The sequence below is a fragment of the Salvia splendens genome, chromosome 2 (assembly GCF_004379255.2).
Source record: "Salvia splendens isolate huo1 chromosome 2, SspV2, whole genome shotgun sequence".
NCBI classification, from domain to species: Eukaryota; Viridiplantae; Streptophyta; class Magnoliopsida; order Lamiales; family Lamiaceae; genus Salvia; species Salvia splendens.
In genome coordinates this window covers 40,521,586-40,541,517 of record NC_056033.1, presented here as the reverse complement: position 1 = coordinate 40,541,517, position 19,932 = coordinate 40,521,586, and the positions used below count along the sequence as shown (strand labels likewise).

General features: G+C 35.3%; 2 protein-coding genes across 2 annotated transcripts; both read right to left on the bottom strand.

Annotated features, from left to right (window-relative positions):
* Nucleotides 1-1,703: 1,703 nt before the first annotated feature.
* Nucleotides 1,704-4,739, bottom strand: LOC121766560 (protein ROOT INITIATION DEFECTIVE 3-like). The gene is made up of 8 exons (XM_042162831.1): nt 4,527-4,739; nt 4,206-4,319; nt 3,973-4,106; nt 3,746-3,893; nt 3,272-3,471; nt 2,629-2,756; nt 2,267-2,511; nt 1,704-2,089 (listed from the first exon to the last, which is right to left on the bottom strand). The coding sequence occupies exons 1-8, from the start codon at nt 4,737-4,739 to the stop codon at nt 1,913-1,915; spliced, it is 1,359 nt and encodes a 452-aa protein (XP_042018765.1). The 3' UTR covers nt 1,704-1,912.
* A 2,602-nt stretch (nt 4,740-7,341) lies between these two features.
* LOC121768375 (heat stress transcription factor B-4-like) lies at nt 7,342-8,671 on the bottom strand. Its single transcript, XM_042164864.1, has 2 exons — nt 8,308-8,671; nt 7,342-8,236 (listed from the first exon to the last, which is right to left on the bottom strand). Exons 1-2 carry the CDS (start codon nt 8,554-8,556, stop codon nt 7,589-7,591), a joined length of 897 nt encoding a protein of 298 aa, XP_042020798.1. The 5' UTR covers nt 8,557-8,671; the 3' UTR covers nt 7,342-7,588.
* Between the last annotated feature and the right edge of the window lie 11,261 nt (nt 8,672-19,932).

The following is a 19,932-nucleotide window of genomic DNA, read 5'->3' as shown; positions in this document are numbered from 1 at the left end:
CAAAGTTCAGCAGTTCGGTCTCAGTATTCGACCGAACAAGGAGATAGTGGACCCATGCAGGATCTCCACGACCTCCATTACACCCACGATCTATTTAGTGGTATTAAGCAGTTATCAACCCCCCTACCAGGGCTGCAAACCACGATCTTAGTTCGAATGTATAAATAGAACTTAGATCAGATAGACCAGGGTTAAGTTCTCTAGATCCTGAATCTCATATAGCAAATCAGTATTGTAATCTGTAAGCTAGATCAAGCAATACAAATTTGCCCTCTATTCTTCCCGTGGACGTAGATTTACCTCAGTAAATCGAACCACGTAATTTTCAGTGTTGTGATCTTCATTTATTACTTGCATTTATTCCCATCAAAAATTCGCTAAATCATCAGCGACGGGAGTGAAGATCCTGATTTGGGGAAGAAGGAGATGAAATGGGTGAGTGAGGCGGATTGATCGGGAAGGAGGAGGGAGAACACGATAGTGGTGGAAGGGGGTATATGGGTTGACTTTGTTTCTTTTAATTTGGGTCTCCTTTGAGTTATTAATTGGGCTTCTTAATTTAATTGGAAGAATAAGGTGGGCTAAGTAAATAATAAGTCTTGGGCCAAACTTAATTAAATCATTGAGCCGATAATTTATGTCAATTACGTATACAATTCAGGTCAACTATACACATATAATGTCGACTACATATATAATCTATGTCAACTACATATATCTACATATATTATATGTAAAACGTTGTTGTTGACATAAATAATATAGGTCGTTGACATGAAAATATTTGTTGTTGACATTAATTATTTGTAAAATGTTGTTGTTGACATAATAGTTGACATAAATAACGTTTGATGTTGACATCGTAGTTGACATAATGTCTTTATAGTTGACATCGCGCGAAAATGACAATTATGCCCCCTAGTTGACATAATGTCTTCGTAGTTCGATCGAGCGAAAATTATGAATGAGTGACAGAAAATGCATCTTAGTTCTCAATTAGGTCCAAAAATCTCAACCTAACAGGACCCTTGATAATAATTATATCTCAAAACGAACTAAAAGGAAATTATGAAGAAGGGAAGAGGACCGTTGGTTTGTTGTGGAGTTACATGTAACGTCGGAATCTTGGTGCTTGGGCAACTTGATCTTCTACTTGCCCTTCATAAAATTATATAGTAGGTGTTTAATCACATTAATTTATATTGATATTGATTGTGAATTCAGGTGGGCCGGTCTTACACTCTTACACTCACAAATATGTGCGCATATATTACCATTGAACTAATTAATGTTAGTGCAAATATTTCTCAAACATGTCAATGTTATTGTTGTGTCCAACTCATATAAATTCCAAACTAATTTACAGAAGTATTAAAGTAAGTTTCCGTTAATTGTTTTTCTTCTCCTTGTTAATGTGGATTTCGCTTAGTTTAATAAATTTTCTATTACTTTTTCTACTTAAAAAACAGTCTTGTACAAAAGTGTCGATACTGGAGTAGAAATTACGCCTCCAATTCCGACACTTCACATGTATATGCAGGTTCCAAAAATCAAACTTGAAAACTTTTAAAAAATCAATGATCAAGTCTCAAATCATAGATAATTGAGTGTCGACATATGTTGTCAAAAATTCCAACATTAACTCATAACTGACTTGTTATTCTTTCTTGTTTGTCGAGTAATAATGAGATATGGACAGTAAATAGTTAAAATTAATAATATTAATATTGCATAAGTGAAACAAAATTCAATTTCTCAAAGTACACTACAAAACCTTGTTACCTAACAACCTTGTAGGGATTACCATTTTTGTAAATGTGCTAAGATGTGAAAATAATCGTGCAACTAATCAAGACCAAAGAAGCAAATAGTAGCATGATCCTAACTCTTCCGGCTTACCAGAATCGTCGTCTCACAGATTGTGATGAGTAGGCCTTTCAGTACGAACATCTTCCAGAAGTTCGTCAACACAGAATTGATGCAGGTCATCGTACATCGTCTTCCAATGTTGGATCATTTGCACGGATCGTAGTTGGTCGTTTTTCAGTCGTTCCATGTCCACTTCTGCAGCTGCAGTCGATCCCTTTTGCTGTAGAGGGGTTCAACCGGAAAATTAGAAGCTTCATGGTTAGTATCAAAAGGTTATTGTTAAGTAGCAAGAGCAAAAAAACTAAGAAATGCAGGAAGAATCTGGCATTACCCTTACCAACTTATATATAAACATCGGGTTAGAAAATTTAGAGGTGAAGTACTATAAAATAAGAACCTGTAGTTCTCGAATTTGAGCCTCCATTGCTTGAACGCTGACGTAAGAAGAGTCTATGATTCCATTGGAAGGGTCCTGACCCCCAATGAGTACTTTAACATGGGTGTTCTCATCAGGTGAATTGGCAAATTTTTCGAGCTGTGGTGGTAATGTTAATGCTTGCTTCCTTGATGAAGCAGTGGGAGCAGATGTTCGAGGATTAAGCAATTGGGGTTGTCTGGTGACCATAACATTATTAACTGGACCTGAAGGAGAGCAAATGCGGGAGATGAGAACTTGGTACTTTCTATACGGTTCCCATAAATGACAAAGAGGAAACAACGATATTTTTCTATATATAACTGAGTGATAAAGTGACATGCCTTTTGCATGCCTAAAGACACGGATGATGTTTCGAGTTCTTGTATCCCACACCCTAATCATACCATCCTCAGATCCAGAAACTAATAGAAATCCATCAGCACTAGAAGCCAGGCAGGTTACAGCTTTGCTGTTTCACAGATAAAAAATGTCCATACAAGCCGATTAGAAATTAAAATCATAAGTACTACATAAGCAAGGTCAACAAAAACAAAATCAAGCAGAACACCACTACAAAACCATTAGCACAATATCTAGTTCCTTGATTCATGCGTGATAGATCCAAAAGGCTATTACTAATTCTCTGTACGTAATAATCTTTTCAGAAGCATACTAGTTAAACTCAACAAGAATAAAGAAAAACTCCTTATATCACCAAAGGAAATGGTAATAACTGATAAATTCAACAAGAACAATATGGCTACACTAATTCTGATTCACAGTCGCATACAAATCTATATTCTCAAATTCATTGCCTGTTAAATTAACCACATGCTAAAAACCGCCATGACTTCATATCAAAGCATTAAAGAACAATTGGAGTTAAGCCAGCATCAAATCTTTGGTAAAAGAGCTAGGTAAACAGAACTTTACATATGATCAAATTTCAAAAGGAATAATGATTATATTTATGTGTTGACTAACCTGTGCTCAGCTAGTGAACCAAGTACATGCGGTCCGTTGTTGCTGTTTTGGCTTATTGGAGCATTTAGGGCAGCAATGTGTATCTTACCATCTCTACCACCTGCATAGAAGGCATGCTCCCCGGGGTCAAGGGAGATTGCATCTATTACTGCAGGGAAGATAACATTTCTTAACAATTTCCCTCTCGATAAGCTCCACACCTAAGGAAAGAGAGGACCAATCGAAAATCAACATAATTTATTGCACCAGCGTAAACTTCAACATCAAATAACAAGATTTCTTTAATCACATAAAAATTTCGAGTTGTGTATGTAAAATTTTCTTTAACTTCAAAGGGTGAAAAGAAGTGAAATTTCAATGAGAAGAGATGTCTAGCTCATATCTTCTTCAAAAGATAAGAATCTTCCTTCCCCAAATTATCTTTTATACCAAAGTAATAATCTTGTGCTATATCATCAAAATTTTGGTAAGAACCTTGCATGTACGATCCTCAGAAGCAGACACGATGATTGCGTTACACCCACCATAACCAGTTTTGACATCGGTGACTCTCAAAGAATGCTCGTGGAAACTATACTCGAAAAGGTTCCTCGTTTCTTCCCTCCTAACTGCATCAAATATCCTAAAACAGAGTAGAAACATCTAAGTTGGGAGATTCAACAAAATCGTGCACCACAATTATATACACAAGAGAAGCCTACAGGAACAACGACCAAACACGAACACATCCATCCTCCGCCCCTGAAATCAAGAGGGATTGGTCATCGTTAAAAGCCAAGCAAGTAACAGCCCTGTAATGCGCATGCCACTTCTTAAGCAATTTTCCAGTCGCAACCTACAAATGTATATATATAATTACGAAATAAACTCATCCATCATACCCAATTCGAACAATCACTAGTAGTTAAGAAAAATACTATTTCAAACAATCCACCTCCCAAAAGTAGATATCTCCAGAAATGCCTCCGCCGGCAATATAAGTTCCTTGGCTGTTACACGCAATCGGCCTAATAGGCTCTGCTGGGAAGCTCCTCACTTCAACTTGAGCCTGCAAATACATGCAAAAACGACGACGCTCATTCATCTCAAAACACAACTCTAACAATAATTGATAGCCCCAAGCAAAAAACACTAAAATTTTGCATCTATTGAAACCCTAAACCTGCATAAACCGATAAATTCCGTATAATAGGAGCTAATTAACTCCTACTAATGTCTGATTTATAGATAATCTGCAGCTAAAAACGAAAAATACCTTGTTCCACGACCAGTAGAGAATGGAGCCAGAAGTAGAAGACTTGGCGTCTCGGACTTGAGAAGAAGCGAGGAAGCGGCCGGCCACGGAGGTGAGACCGTGCAGTGGTGAGGCACATGACCTGTAGCGGAGGTGCTCCGCCCCGGTGCGGAGGTCCCAGCAGCTGACGCCGGCGTCGGTCGGAGATGAGGCGATTATTATTTCAGGCTCCATTGTTAACACAGTTTTGAAATTTGGGGTTTTAGAAGACGGCTGAGGAAGAAAGGGGTAAACGGATTGGGTTTTTTTCTTTACAAGCCCAATTTAGAATGGGCTACGGCCCATATAAGAATTTGGTATGAGAGTCAGGATATGTGGATTCACTGTACAAGAAATTTGTAAAGATTGTTTCATGGTGAATTCGAACCCAAGAATCACTCTAGGACCCGAGAATCTTTTTTTCACTAGGTCAAACATGGAAAAAAATAACAAAAATTAAATAAACCTTTGATTTTATAGAAATAGTATGGTTTTAAAGAATGAGATTATTATTCTAAAAATTGGAATTATTGTAATATTCATTACTTAGCTATCTATTAATTTGGAAATTTATTTGACTGTATGCAACTATTTTATTTAATGATTAAATTGCTCAATTTGCGAGACATATATATAGAATCTCAAACTCATGATTGTTTCATATATAAAGTTGTATTTCTTTATTGGTATCATACCGTTTAAATATGAATAACATGAATGGCTAATCATCACCTAATTAACATCAAGAACCCCATCAAAATGATTGAAAATGTTTCTCAACATTTAAACAAAATATATATATACCTCATTCCTCAACAAAAAAAATTCAAAAATAGGTGCTTATCAATGTCAAATATTACCAAAGTTTGTGCTTTGTTATTAGATGAACGCAATTTTGATATAAGCGAGTATTTTTTTTGTTAAAAACTACTACTATTATTCACAAGCTACAATATATATCTACTAAAATTTCTTTTAAAGTTTGAACCGTGAGTGTGGTAAGGAAAAACAAAAAGAAAAGTTTCACTAAAAGACTAAACAAAAGGAAATTTCCCAATTGCAAAATTGCCTCCCTTTTTCTTCGCCTTTCCCAACTTTCAAAACTCTAGGCTGTTAAGCAACATGCAAAGTGCAAAAACCATCTTCTTAAAGCATCTTTATCACCTGAAAGCCCTTACACTATTCACTTTTTGTAAATTACAAATCATAACTCAATCTCCCACAATTTATTATATATACATCTTTTTAATTTCTAACTTGTAATACTTTACCACTACTTTATATAAGTAGCTCATTACAACCTTATCTTGTATCCCTCTACAGCACGTGCATTTTCGTGGACACCCACAAAATAAGACAAGAAATGGAAGTACTTATCTAGGTGTGCCAAGATACTAGGTGTTAGGGGTTTCTTATTTTATTTATTTTTATCAATTTATTTTATTTTAATATAAAACCAAATCACCCCACGACCAAGATTTTTCCAATCTAACGTTCCTACACTTTTTTCCCCACACTAGTTCTTCTTCTTGGTTCTTTCTCGAAATTGGGATTTAAAAAACCCAGCATTTAGTAATTAATAGTACTTGAAGTAAAGCAAAAGATAGCAGAGAAATGGGTGGTCAAACTTTCCATTGAAACTTTGCCTTTATGTTGTTTTTGGACAAAGGAACAATGAAAGTTGGGATCTTTAGCAAAGGTTGTTTTGAATCATTCAAGAAATATACACTCACTACACACATTTACCCAATATACCTAACAGTCAACTTTTTCTCTCTTTATCTTCTTGTATTTCATGGCTAGCTGGCTCACTGTAATTAATTAATTTTGTTTCCTTTTACTTTCCTCCAACTGATGTATGATTTGAATTCAACCCCAATCACAATTTATACTATAATACTAGTTGTTAACTCTTCACTAATTTGTTTAATTTCATTCGATAATACTATACTCTATAAGGTGTCACAATTTTTTATCTAGACTTTTTTAGGCACCAATATTTCTTCTTCTTGAAATCATAAAAAAATGATGGCATTTTGTGCAAAAGTGTCTGTCAATCAAAATTAAATCGCATAAAAACTATCCGGCCGAAATCTAAAATCTCGAACTTGAAATTTAGAAAATCCATTCCTAATCTCGACCGTGACAAATAACATTTTTTCTGCATACGACCTAGCTATTTGTAGAATAGTGATTAGGGTTTTCTTTAACATAAGTGGAAGATATTTTTGTTTGGGGTGGGATATGGGGATTGAAAGGAAGGTGTTAAAGAGATGGATCAGATACTTAAAGTAGGAAAAGAAAAAGGTTTCCTGTTGATGAGAAGGAGTATAGAAGCAGCCTTGATAGCTACATCTCAAACTACATTTTTAGTAGTTTCTTACCACATTTCGCTTTCATAGAATATTACACCACCCTCTTTCTTCTTATTACATTTATCCATTATGTATCTATGCACTCACTTTTTTCTGTTTTTTTCCCTTTGTTTTCTTCTCTGTGTTTTTTCCCCACTTTCTCGTTTGTTTATCCATTTTGTGGGGTTAATTAATTCTCTTTTTTTCACGATTAATTATTGGCAGTGTACGTATGATACATTGATTCATGATTGATCATATCAGACAAGAACAAAAAACAAGAAATTTTTTTTGCCATTAAAGCCAGACTGCAAATTTATGAGTTTTCTCCTCAGCTCCAGATTCTCTCTCTCCCTCTCTTCTCATGTTAGCATTAATTAATGTGACAGAAACAAACAGAAACAAGAACCAGAAAGAGAGGAATTAAATGCTGGATTATTAAGTAACAAACTACAAAGAGAGAAATATCCATTGAACTAAACCAAAAAAAGACAGTCTTGATCTGATTAAAACCTTAATTTGATCTTCTCTCTCCCTCTAACTAGAAAACCCACCTGCAACATAACACCATGCCTGCAATTCTATGTACAGAAACTTGTTTTTTTTCCATCTCAAGATTTGGTTTCTGCTTCAAGATTCATGGAGTAACAATTAGTAATAGTAATACTAATACAAATCTAATCTTTATTGCTAACTCATGAGATTGAGCCCTAAATCATCCTTGTCGATCACCAACCTTGACTTGTTTGATGAATTAAACTCGGAATGCAGGCGTTTCTTGGACTGCAGCGGCACCCCAAACAGCTTGGTGCGGCAGGGCTCGGGGTCTTCTAGAACCTTGGCGAAGGAATTCTCGCCGGAGCTGAGCAAATTGAGCGACGGCGGCGGCGGCTTCGAGTTGCAGAGGAAGAGAGAGGGGGTGAATGAGTTGCTGGGCGCCACGGGCTTCACGTGATTCTGCACGAAGTAGATTATGTCGTTGTAGAGCTTCCTCATGTGGGCCAGCTCCGACATCAGCATGTGGTTGCTCCGCCGCAGCCGCTCGTTGTCTTCCGACAGCGCGCTGAGGGAGTTGATTCCGGTGATCGGAGGCCGCGGAGGAGGAGGGGGAGAGGAGTAGTGCTGCTGCTGCTGCTCGTCGGAATCGGGCGGGGAAATGCTGACGCGGGAAGGGTAAGGGAAGAAGGCTTGATGGTGGTGGTGGTGGGCGCCGGCGTCGATTGACATTTGCGGCTGAGATGTGCGGCGGCGGTGGATCTCGCAGAGCAAATGCTTCTCCCCTTTCTTGAAGAAATCGTTGGCGAATTCCCACCTGTCCGGGACGATTTTTCTGAAACCCTAGATTCCATAAATAGGGTTAAATTGCAGAAGATAAAAAAAACCCTAAAATGATTTATAAAGTTGCTTACGTAGGTGTTGAGTTGGCGGACGAAGCTGGAGAAGTTGTTGTGCTTGAAGTAGTTGGGGAGGAGGTCACGGGCGAATTCCGGGGGGCGCCAGACGACGAAAGTGGTGTCGTCTTCGCCCCAGGAGACGATGTGGTCGGTGGCGGGATCATCAACCAGCTGGTAAGTCTTGCTCAGGAATGGGGCTGGGACTGATTTTTGAGAATCTAGTGACAGCATTATGCTCTCGTAATTCTCTACCATTGCCGCCATTGATAGATTTCTTTCTTTCTTTATAAGATAGCTTCTTGAGAGTGAGGGTTTTGAGTGGAAGTGTAGTAAATTTGTATGCTGATTTTGGGGTGTTGGGGTGGGTTGGGGGGGGGGGTGAGGGGAGATTTTGATTTTTTAATTTGGTAAGAAGACCTCGGGTATGGAGAGAGAGAGAGAGAGAGGAATATGTGTCTGTCTGTCTAGAACTGTGGAAATAAGGGCCTTTCAAGACACACCCGTGACAGCTCCTCTCTCTCTTGATATATGCATATTTAGATTGAACATGAAGGTGGGGGGGTGGGGGGGGGGGGTTCCTTTTCACTGTCTTTTTTCTGAGGAAAAAAGAACAACTTTATTATCTTGGTTTTATTTGTTTTGACACTGATATACTGCTCTACACTCCCACTTTTTCTACTTCAATTTTTTTGTATTCTTTTGTAGTTTCTCATACTCCATATCCTTGTCGGTTGATTAATGGATCGGATAAATTCCTCCATAAGTTAAATTCGAGAGATAACTAAAAAGAGATAAGACTTGTGAACTACTATTATTAATAGAAAGATGTGATAATTTCATCCATCACATATAAAGCCTAATTCTAAGACGTAAGGATTTAAAGTAAAAAGAAAATAATAAATGAAATAATCTAAAACAAATTCTTAATTGATAGGGCTGTATCAGTACCTTTTTTCTCTTAAAACTTCTGTTTATCATGAAAATAAACAAGAAATTTTAACAAACTAGAAATAAGACTTGCTAAATATTGATATTGATGAATTAGCTAGCAGTTGGTACTTGGTGGTGTCACTTTAACATGGTCATTTTTTCCCAAAAAAAGCACTACTTTTTTCATTTGTGTACAATCTATAAATTTGATACCAAGACGAGTTGGGTCTATACATAAACGAATTCACTTTATAGAATATTTATTATTAATTATATATAAAATAAAAGTCTATTTTTGGACAAATATCTTACACAATTTTTGCATATCGATGCTACTACTCAGATTTGAGAATTTACTACAGTCAAAATTCAAGAAATGGAAGAAGAAGAAGAAGAAGAAGAAGAAGAAGAAGAAAAATGAAGTTAGCTAATTCACTTTTACTTCACTTAGAAACGAGTATCTTTCTTCTTTCCATTTTGTAGCTTTCCTTTTGTTGTTTAATGGCTCCGAACAATGGATACTTCTCTCCCTCTCTCTCTCTCTCTTACTATACACACACACAAAAACAGAGAGAGAGAGAGCATTATATTTCCGAATCCCATCATTTTCTACTCCTTCTGCTGCTGGTTCTTTTGCAGATTATATAAGGAAAAGCCACACATCGTATTATGTGATGGGAGTTAAAGCCTGTGGGAGTCATAAAACTATTATTTATTTATTAGTATTATTTATGTATATCTTCTTCTTCTTCTCTTCTTCACAATCCCAAACTTCAATACAGCATCACTGCATCATGCACATAAGACATATATACCTCTGCACACTCCATCTTTCTTGCTGTCTTGTTGTTTTTTCTGCCCTAACCACACACACTCCCATGGGCCATTTCCATGTGATCGATGCTTCCATCTCTCTTTTCCTTTTGCTTTTCATTTTCATTTTCCTTACTTATTATATTACTATTATTCGCCTCTTAACAATAGTATATGTGTCTTGAAAAAGATGAGAACACCACCAATTAATAAACTTACACAACCTCTTTATATATATACACATTGATGCAGATATAGCTGACGAAGTTGAAAAGTCACAAACTCATAATTACCTCAAATTTGTACAAAATTTACGAAATAGGATGAGGAATCGAACTTGTGGTTACGAAACATGATAGATTTTGACTATCAGAGATCGTGTAAAGGGCAAATACGTCATTTTATTGTTGCTCCTAATTTTTTTTATATTCCATAATTTTTTATTTCCATTTTATTTGCCATGGTCTCTAGACCTCGTACAAATAATGAGGATTATTGTTTTCATAGCAAGATTTTGATTTTGATAATAAAAACCTTATTCATAAGAATTTGACAACACACGTATAATAATATCATGTAACTTAAAAACACGAGCATGTTATAATTTAATTTGAGTATCACACACGATTCTCCTTTTCTCCCATGAGTGGCATAAAAAGTTTAGTCATTGATTACTAATATATTTTCTTTGTCACAATTATGAAAATGATGATGAGTAATGATATGAACACCGATTAATATAGATCGTTAGATTTGGGGTAGAAGATTGTGATCATCATAAGGTGCAAAAGTTATGACTGTTCATTTAGTTTCCCAGGCCAATGATGATTATTATTTGTAGTATCTTTTTGCAGCTTGTTTTGATTGTTATTTTCATTGATCTATCATCTAAAATAATGTTACCTTATTTAGTGGGACTTTCCCAAAAGTGCTTTCTTGAATTTGCAGTTATACATCACAATATTCCTCTCTTTTTTCTATCTAGCTAAGCTACCTACTTGGTATGGTACCTTTAATTTGCTTATTATGTTGTCACCACTTGAAAAAGTATTGGCCTTTTTATTTTTTACGTATTCTAAAAGTTGAGTGAAATTTATGGACGAAAATATCAACGAGGAACATTATTGATCCGGTAAGGGGTAAAGACTTGAAATTAAAGACGGACGCAGGTTAGATTGGGGCCGCGTTAAAATTCTTAATTCTTGTCTCACATCAACTTGGTGATGATCCTAGCTCCTCTATATAAGTATGGATAACCATTCCCCTTATAAAACATTTTAAGGGGTGAGTGACTCATTTCTAATATCGACCCACCTCATTGCAAGCTCTGATGGCCAGAATTTTTTTTTTAAATTCAGTATTTAGAATTGTTGTCGATCCTATATAGTGCAACAATTTTGCCCCAACCCATGAAGTCTTTGCACACTCGGCTTGTATTGCATGAAAAATAAGAAAAAGAGTAATAAATTTACTTTGATCTAGAGAAAATTAAGTGGAAAGAAATTCTTTTATCATTACATAAAAGTTGGATGGAAATGTCTGATTATGATGTAGACCTCCTCCACCAGGTACTTTTATTAATAAATAGTACTAGTAATATAAATATTCTTTAAAATGGTCGAGTAGGACATTGACGAAATGCGTTGCGGTTCGACTATGGCCAGTTTGTACGTCCAAAATGATAATTCAAATTTGATTAGGAGGTTACATGATAATATAGAACTGAATTCCTACAATGAGATTATCAAGGATGCATGATCTTAGCAGATCATATCATCCATATATTCATTCTTAAAAGTTGTACAGATAATTTTTTTTGTTTGGTTATTATATTAGACTTAGAGGAGACATTTTAAGTTTATAAAATCATGACTCTTTTTAGAAAAACAAACAGACTATGATACCTCTATCTACAAAATTTGAACATTAAATAATACAGTAATATTCCAAAACATGGCAGAATCAAGTAACGTTGATTAGCTTCAAGTCCCGATATCCGAAAATCCAAAATAGAAATAAAAATTGTAGTACTCCTATTAAATTTAAGTAATCACATAATAACTGTTTGAAAAGACTTCTTAATATTTTCGTCTCTACACTTTCTTCATCTAGCTAGTTTTCACACACACACACACACTGTCCATTCTGCATTGTCTGCACAATTATCAGCGGCTGGCATGGAAGCAGGCCCCCCTCTTTTCTTTTCAACTTCTATTACAAGCTTTGCATCTACTTTTTATGTGTATACTACAATTTTAGTATACTCCAATACTTCCTATTGGATTCTCCCTTGTCACAAAAATCAATTTTCAAATTTGACTCCTAGTTCACCACAAGTAAATTTTTGACATGTTCTCCTCTTGAGTGTGTGAAGTGATAGTATAATTAAGTTTAATTGTCCCGTATAAATTGCACCAGTTCTAAGAGTAATTCTAGTGACAAATTCGTAAGTATGAAATACTAGTACATTCATTATATGCTAAAATTGAAGGCATAAGGTAATTGTCTCTTGTGTAGGGCACAAGAACAAATGTGTCAATCAAAATACAGATTAATACTATGTCGTCTTTAATTGATTGGACTCACCATTATTAGTCAGTCAAATATGGAATACAATCCATCTCAACTTTTCCATACATAGAGTTTTTTTCTAAATTAATCCATGAAAGTTCAGGCCTTCAAATTCTTGTAAAACGTACGTTCAACTGCAATATGGTATCGTATAAATATTTTATATGAAAAAGATATTTATATACATCAATACTTATTTACTCATATCAATCTTTCTAGTATCCCGTGTATACGAATCGATTTTTTTTTTCTTTTTGATCGAATAAAAGGCTCAAACCACCAATGGCGGTGAGCAAAAAAAAGTTTCAAGCCAACCAAAAACGGACAACAAGATCACCAAAACATCAAATCAAAAAACAAAGACATAAGAGAAACGAATGACAAAACCATGACCAATACACCTTCCGCCAACAAAGAGGCAAAAGCAACACTACTGCCAAAAGCTAAGAATTATCCCAATCGTAAGTTAAAGAGGGCAAAAGAGGCGAGATGAAATTCACGTTTTTAACATCCGGCAAGTGGAATTGATGAATGTGAAAATAGAAAAGGAAACTAAATTTGAAAGTTGTAGTATGTGGTAATTGAAATTATTGGACTTATTAAAGTTATAGATATGTAAATGAAGATTCTATTCTACTCCTTCTAAGATGACCACCGCCAACACACTCTTAACATAATAATCAAATTGTTGTATAGTAGGAGTATTTTATAATAATAAAAATAATAGCATTATGAGAATTTCAAGGAGAGATAGCCTAGAACTCACACCCAACACTGATCAAACTTTGCTCTTAAATCAAGACAAACCTTGAGAACTCCCCCCACCCACCCTTCTCTCTCTCTTTCACGGATTTAGATCCTCTAGGGTGCACAGCACTGCTGTGCACCTAATAAAATAATTTTTTAATAATAAAAAAAAATATTTTTTTAATGTGTTGTGAGGTGCACAGCAGTGCTGTGCACCGTAGAGGATCCAAATCCCTCTTTCACACACAAAATGGGATTTGGATCCCCTGCTGTGGCTGATAGCACAGCAGGGGGTGCTGTTCCACCCATATGAATATTTTATTTGAAAATAGTCATATTAAAATATTAATATCTTTTATTATAAAAAAGTTTGATGTGTGTGTGCTTAATAGCACAGCCCCTGCTGTGCACAGCAGGGGATCCCAGCCCCACAAAATGTTCACCATAGCTACATCAACATGCTTCACTTCTCTCACCTCCCTTGTATATAGTGATGAAGCCATTTTTTATTATCTAGAACCGGCGACGATTTCAATTTTGAATTGAATTCGCCAATTTTGATTCAAAATTCATGCTTTTCTTTTCGTTTTGACATTTTTTTCTCTAATTTTTCATGATTAGAACTGAATCAACAGTTACAATTAGGTCACTATGGTCAACCTTCTCGACACTCAATGGTCCATCTATGATTTAATCACTCGTCTCTACATCCATAACGTATTTAAGCATGTATCTATTCTACTTATATAATGTATTTATTGTTAAGAAATGAAAAGCTTAATTAGAGGAATTTTAATTTATAGAAATCTTTCATCTTAAAATCAATTGATAATAAAAAGAGATATTCATGAAACTTATATAATGATTTCAGTTCTCTCTTTATAACGATTGGGATAGTTATATTTTATTTAAGTTTAATTTATTAAAACATTTACTAATCATCTTATTTCTCGCTCTATAAAATAATCTTACAGTAAAGCTTTCATATCATCGATACAATATTAATCAATCGAACTCCCAAGCTTTCTCTAACTACTAAAATTTGACCGCCATGATTTTGATAGGAAGCTCTCTTATTCAATCGAAACCGAAATCTTGTCTCCCTACGTATTATTAGATCAACGTCTATATATATACCAAAAATAAGGCAAAAAAATAAAAATTAAAAGATACATACCAAGGAGTATTGAAGAGGACAAGGTACAAGTTTTCTTTTTATGTCTTTTTGTCAACTTCTGTTTTGTCCAATATTCAGGCCATCCGCAGCGCTGTCTCTTAACCGTCTTATCTCTTAACTATTCATGGGTCACACTGTACTTTTCACTCCATCTCTTAACTAAGAGACAGAACCTGCAACCCTCCATCTGTTATCTACTCTTAACCATCTCATCCCTTAACTATTCATTCAATTTCATTTTTTATTTTTATTTCCAACAAATTCAATTAATAAAAACACACTTCATTAAATAAAATAAAATTACAACTTAAAATTCTTAAAAAATTAAAAAAAAACATAATTAAAAATCTTAAAAAATAAAAAATACATAATTTAATTTCTTCCGCTCACTCTCTCTAAATTCAAAATCTCAAAGCTCAAAGAAGCAGAAAAAAGATCATGTGTGTCTACCGGTTGCCAAATTTTGCCCAAATGTGCTCCATTAGATCATCTTGGAGTTGGGCGTGGGCGGTAGAATCACGTATCCTTGCCCGAATAGACAACCGATCTTGTATAGACGGATGCGCTCCACTGCGAGGCAGACTACTTGCGGTAGAGCTTCCCGGGGTTTCTGGGTCGAACCAATTTCCCACCTCAGGTGGCGACAATCATGTTGTGCAAGATTATGCACGTATACATGATGTCGACCATACTCTCCATAAACCACGTACGAGCCGGGGCTTTGATAATGTTGAAGCGCGCTTAGAGAACCCCGAACGCCCTCTCCACATCCTTTCGAGCAGCCTTCTGCATCTGCGCAAAAAGAGCCCGTTTTTCGACCGGCCTGTTCAACGTCTTCACGAAGGTTGGCCACTTCGGGTAGATGTCGTCGGCAAGATAGTACCCCATTTTATACCGCCGGTTGTTAGCGATGAAGTCGATGGCCGACGCTTTACCATCCAAAACTTTGGCGAAGAGGTCGGATTGGTTGAGGACGTTGACGACGTTGTTTGATCCGGGGACCCCGAATTACGCATGCCAAATCTATAGTCGGTAGTCGGCAACGGCCTCGAGTATAACGGTGGGGTGGGTGCCTTTGTGGCCGCTCGTATATGACCCTCTCCACGCCACAGGGCAATTCTTCCATTGCCAATGCATGCAATCGACGCTGCCGAGCATCCCGGGGAATCCGTGGACTTCTTCGTGAAGGTGGAGCAGAAACTGATAATCTGCTGTGCTTGGCTTCCGGAGAAATTCGTCGGTGAAGGCTGTCCGGACGCCTTTGCAGAAGTTCATCAAGCACATTCTCTAGTGCTTTCTCCAATGTGGAGGTATTCGTCGAACAAATCCGTCGTTTGTCCAGTAGCAAGCTGACGGATTGTTGCAGTACATTTCTGCAGCGTCGTGTGGCTGGGACGGCCAACGGCGTCGAACCCTTCTTGGAAGACCTCTTCCTGGGCTGCCAATGTATTTGCGATGTGGAGAAATAGCGGTTTCCGCATGCGGAAACGACGACAGAAGTAGGTATCTCCCCATACCGGGTTATCACAGAAGTAGAAACTTGCGGCGGCTTCCTCCCGGTTACGATGGATGTAAGTCCGGGATCGTCTTTGGGGTGGCGCAACTTCCTCCACCTCCATACGTTGATATTCTTCAAGCGATTCTTCCATTATTCGACGCATTTGCTCAAATGGATCCATGAATGATTTAATTTGGGAGAAGAATAAAAGAGATGATTTGAGAGGAAAATTGGAGAGGAAAAAGAGATGATTTGAGAAGAATAGATGTGTGTTTGTTTGTGTGAAAGAGGAGTATTTATAGAATAAAAAAAGAAAAACAAAATAATAAAAAAATTAAAAATGACCGTTGAACGGTCATATGACCGTTATTTATTTTTTTAATTTTTTAATTAAATTCAAATTTAAAAAAAATGATTTATTGCGTCAGCGTGACGAAGCCCACTCGCGGGCCGGCGAGTGAGCGTCACGCGTGGCGCCAGCGCTAGCCACGTCGCGCGGGCGCGTGGCGAGACGGCTCGCCATCCGTCTCGGTGGGACGGGCGTCTCGGCGGGATGGTGACGAAACGGGACGCTGCAACACGTCCCGTGTCCGTCTCGTCTCAGAGGGACGAGATAAGAGACACCCACGAGATGCATTGCAGGTGCTCTGATGGAGCTCTCTGCAGGGGGACATGAGCTAGTAGTAGTAGTACTAATTTTAATATCAGTACTTGATTCTAAAAAAAAATATTGCCCATTTTGCAATTCTCAACATAGATATCTGTATGGTGAGTAATTATTTGTATTTTATTCTATAGATCATTTTATAGACAAAAAATGAGTAGTATTTTGTTACATTAAAAGGTTTTTGAACTATTTTAATGGACTATATGCAAAATTATAGTATGAATGAAGAGACATATATGATTACAGGTGGCCCTATTTTTGTCTTAAATTTGTTGAGATTTGTCGTGTCGATCTTAAATGTATTTATGTACTATACATATATACAGTGAGACAGAATTTGATATCAGCTGCATTAATGATCTTTGAATTCAATTTGTGTTTGCAAATTGAATAAATATCGACAGATGAAAGTGCATGAGCTTTAATTTGTACTTGTACACCAACTTAATTCAATAGACATACAATCTACATTATATTTGTACATACATATACCTCCTATTTATCCATTTTAACCAAGCATGTAGGAGTATAATGGTTAATACCAACAAAGTTGTAACACGAAATTCAAGATTTGTCATGTACAGACAAATAATCCAATTTATACAACCATCTCAAATTATTTGACACCAAGTTTTAGATTTATATTATATATCTATAGGGTTGTGATCAATTGAGATTTTTTAGCCTAATTGAAAATTAAGATGCATTATCAGCCACTCATTTTTATAAAATGAGTAGTCCAAAATTTGGCACATAGAAAATATTTTTAGATTAATTAATTATGAAAGAGCAGAATGGTAATTTCATGGTACATTTTATTTAATAAATACTTTTTTTTAATTTTAATTTTTTATATATTTTTTGTCATCTACATATACAATCCATGTCAACTAAACACATATAATGTCAACTACATATACAATTCGTGTCAACTAGACACATATAATGTCAACTACATATACAATTCATGTCAACTACACACATATAATGTCAGCTATGTGTACAACCCATGTCAACTACATATACAATTCATGTCAACTACATATACAATTCATGTAAACTATACACATATAATGTCAACTATAAGTTGTTGACATTTGATGTGCAGGCTATAGACGATAATACCCCCGAGTTGACATAATCTACTTGCAGTTGACATTTCGAAAATATTATAGATGAGTGACTGAAAATGCATCTTAATTCTCAATTAAGCTAAAAAATCTCAACCTAACAGGATCCTCTATATATAATGATAACCCATATTTATGGTAATAACCTAATAACCTATCATTCTATGGACGAAATATATCATTTTATAAAATAGAATATCATTTTATGGATTTAAAGTATCATTCTATGCATGCTGAAAAAATATCATTTTATAGTGTATAAATATCATTTTTAGTAAAAATGATATTTTTGACCTATAAAATAATAGGTTATTAGGTTATCACCATAAATATGGTTATCATTTTAACGCAATCATATATATATATATATATATATATATATATATATAGGAGTGCATTATAATGATAACCCCAATTTCCGTAATAACCCTATAACTAAATCTAGACCACACATTTTTTAAATCACGTGGTCTAGATTCAAACTTAAATTTACTTCATAAAAAAAAGCGCGGGGGTAAATATGTCATTTCGCTCATGATAAAATTTACGTATCCAAATTTAGCTCATTTAATTTCTTAATTTCGCTCATTTTATCATTTTATCAGTCAGTCAAAAGTATCATTTTATCAACTCAGAGTATCATTATGTCCGGCAAAACTATCATTCTATGCAATAAACCTAACATATATCATTTTATCATTTTATCAGTTAGTCAAAAGTATCATTTTATCAACTCTGAGTATCATTCTATCCGGCAAAACTATCATTCTATGCAATAAACCTAACATATATCATTTTATCAGTCAGTCAAAATTATCATTTTATCAACTCAGAGTGTCATTCTATCCGGCAAAACTATCATTCTATGCAATAAACCTATCATTTTTATCATTTTCTCAGTCAGTCAAAAGTATCATTTTATCAACTCAGAGTATCATTCTATCCGGTAAAACTATCATTCTATGCAATAAACCTAACATATATCATTTTATCATTTTATCAGTCAGTCAAAAGTATCATTTTATCAACTCAGAGTATCATTATATCCGGCAAAACTATCATTCTATGCAATAAACCTAATATAATCGGCACAATACATAATATACAAACCTACAAAACAGTAAACGTATCATTTTATCAACTCAGAGTATCATTTTTATAAGGTTACTGTCATTTTATCCGCTTAGATTATCATTTTATCAGGTAAAAGTATCATTTTATTAAACAAAAATGTCATTTTATACACCAAAATACCTATCATTCTATCGGCTGAAAGTATCATTCTACCCGGCAAAACTATTATTCTATCGGCTGAAAGTATCATTCTATCCGGCAAAACTATCATTTTATGCAGTAAACCTAACATTTATAAGCTAAAAGTATCATTTTATCAACTCAGAGTATCATTCTATCAGGAAAAACTATCATTCTATGCAATAAACCTAACATATATCATTTTATCATTTTATTAGTCAGTCAAAAGTATAATTTTATCAACTCAGAGTATCATTCTATCCGGCAAAACTATCATTCTATGCAATAAACCTATCATTTTATCATTTTATCAGTCAGTCAAAAGTATCATTTTATCAACTCAGAGTACCATTCTATCCGGCAAAACTATCATTCTATGCAATAAACCTATCATTTTATCAGTCAGTCAAAAGTATCATTTTATCAACTCAGAGTATCATTCTATCCGGCAAAACTATCATTCTATGCAATAAACATATCATTTTATCATTTTACGTGATATTTGGTGAAATTCAGAAATTAAATGAGGAAAATGACAGTTTTACCCCGCGCTTTTTTTATGAAGTAAATCTAAGTTTGAATCTCAACCGCATGATTAGAAATATGTGTGGTCCAGATTTGATTATAGGGTTATTACGATATTTAGGGGTTATCATATGACCACGACTCTCTCTCTCTCTCTCTCTCTATATATATATATATATATATATAGGGGAGCGTTATTCTCCTTTTCACATCTTAGATCCTTTTTCCTTCTTAATATTACGCGTTAGATCTAAGGCATCAACGGATCAGATTGATTCTATAAAACTGGTTCCGTGTTGCATTATAGAAGGTGGTTGTATGCATTACA

What these genes read in the sequence shown, in the direction of transcription:
- LOC121768375 (XM_042164864.1), bottom strand. Translation starts at nt 8,556, where the DNA reads ATGGCGGCAATGGTAGAGAATTACGAGAGCATAATGCTGTCACTAGAT. An exon ending in TCCGCCAACTCAACACCTAC is followed by an intron (nt 8,237 to 8,307) that starts GTAAGCAACTTT and finishes TATGGAATCTAG; the next exon opens with GGTTTCAGAAAAATCGTCCC.
- LOC121766560 (XM_042162831.1), bottom strand. Translation starts at nt 4,739, where the DNA reads ATGGAGCCTGAAATAATAATCGCCTCATCTCCGACCGACGCCGGCGTC. An exon ending in GGTTCACTAGCTGAGCACAG is followed by an intron (nt 2,757 to 3,271) that starts GTTAGTCAACAC and finishes TCTGTGAAACAG; the next exon opens with CAAAGCTGTAACCTGCCTGG. An exon ending in TGTCTTTAGGCATGCAAAAG is followed by an intron (nt 2,512 to 2,628) that starts GCATGTCACTTT and finishes GCTCTCCTTCAG; the next exon opens with GTCCAGTTAATAATGTTATG.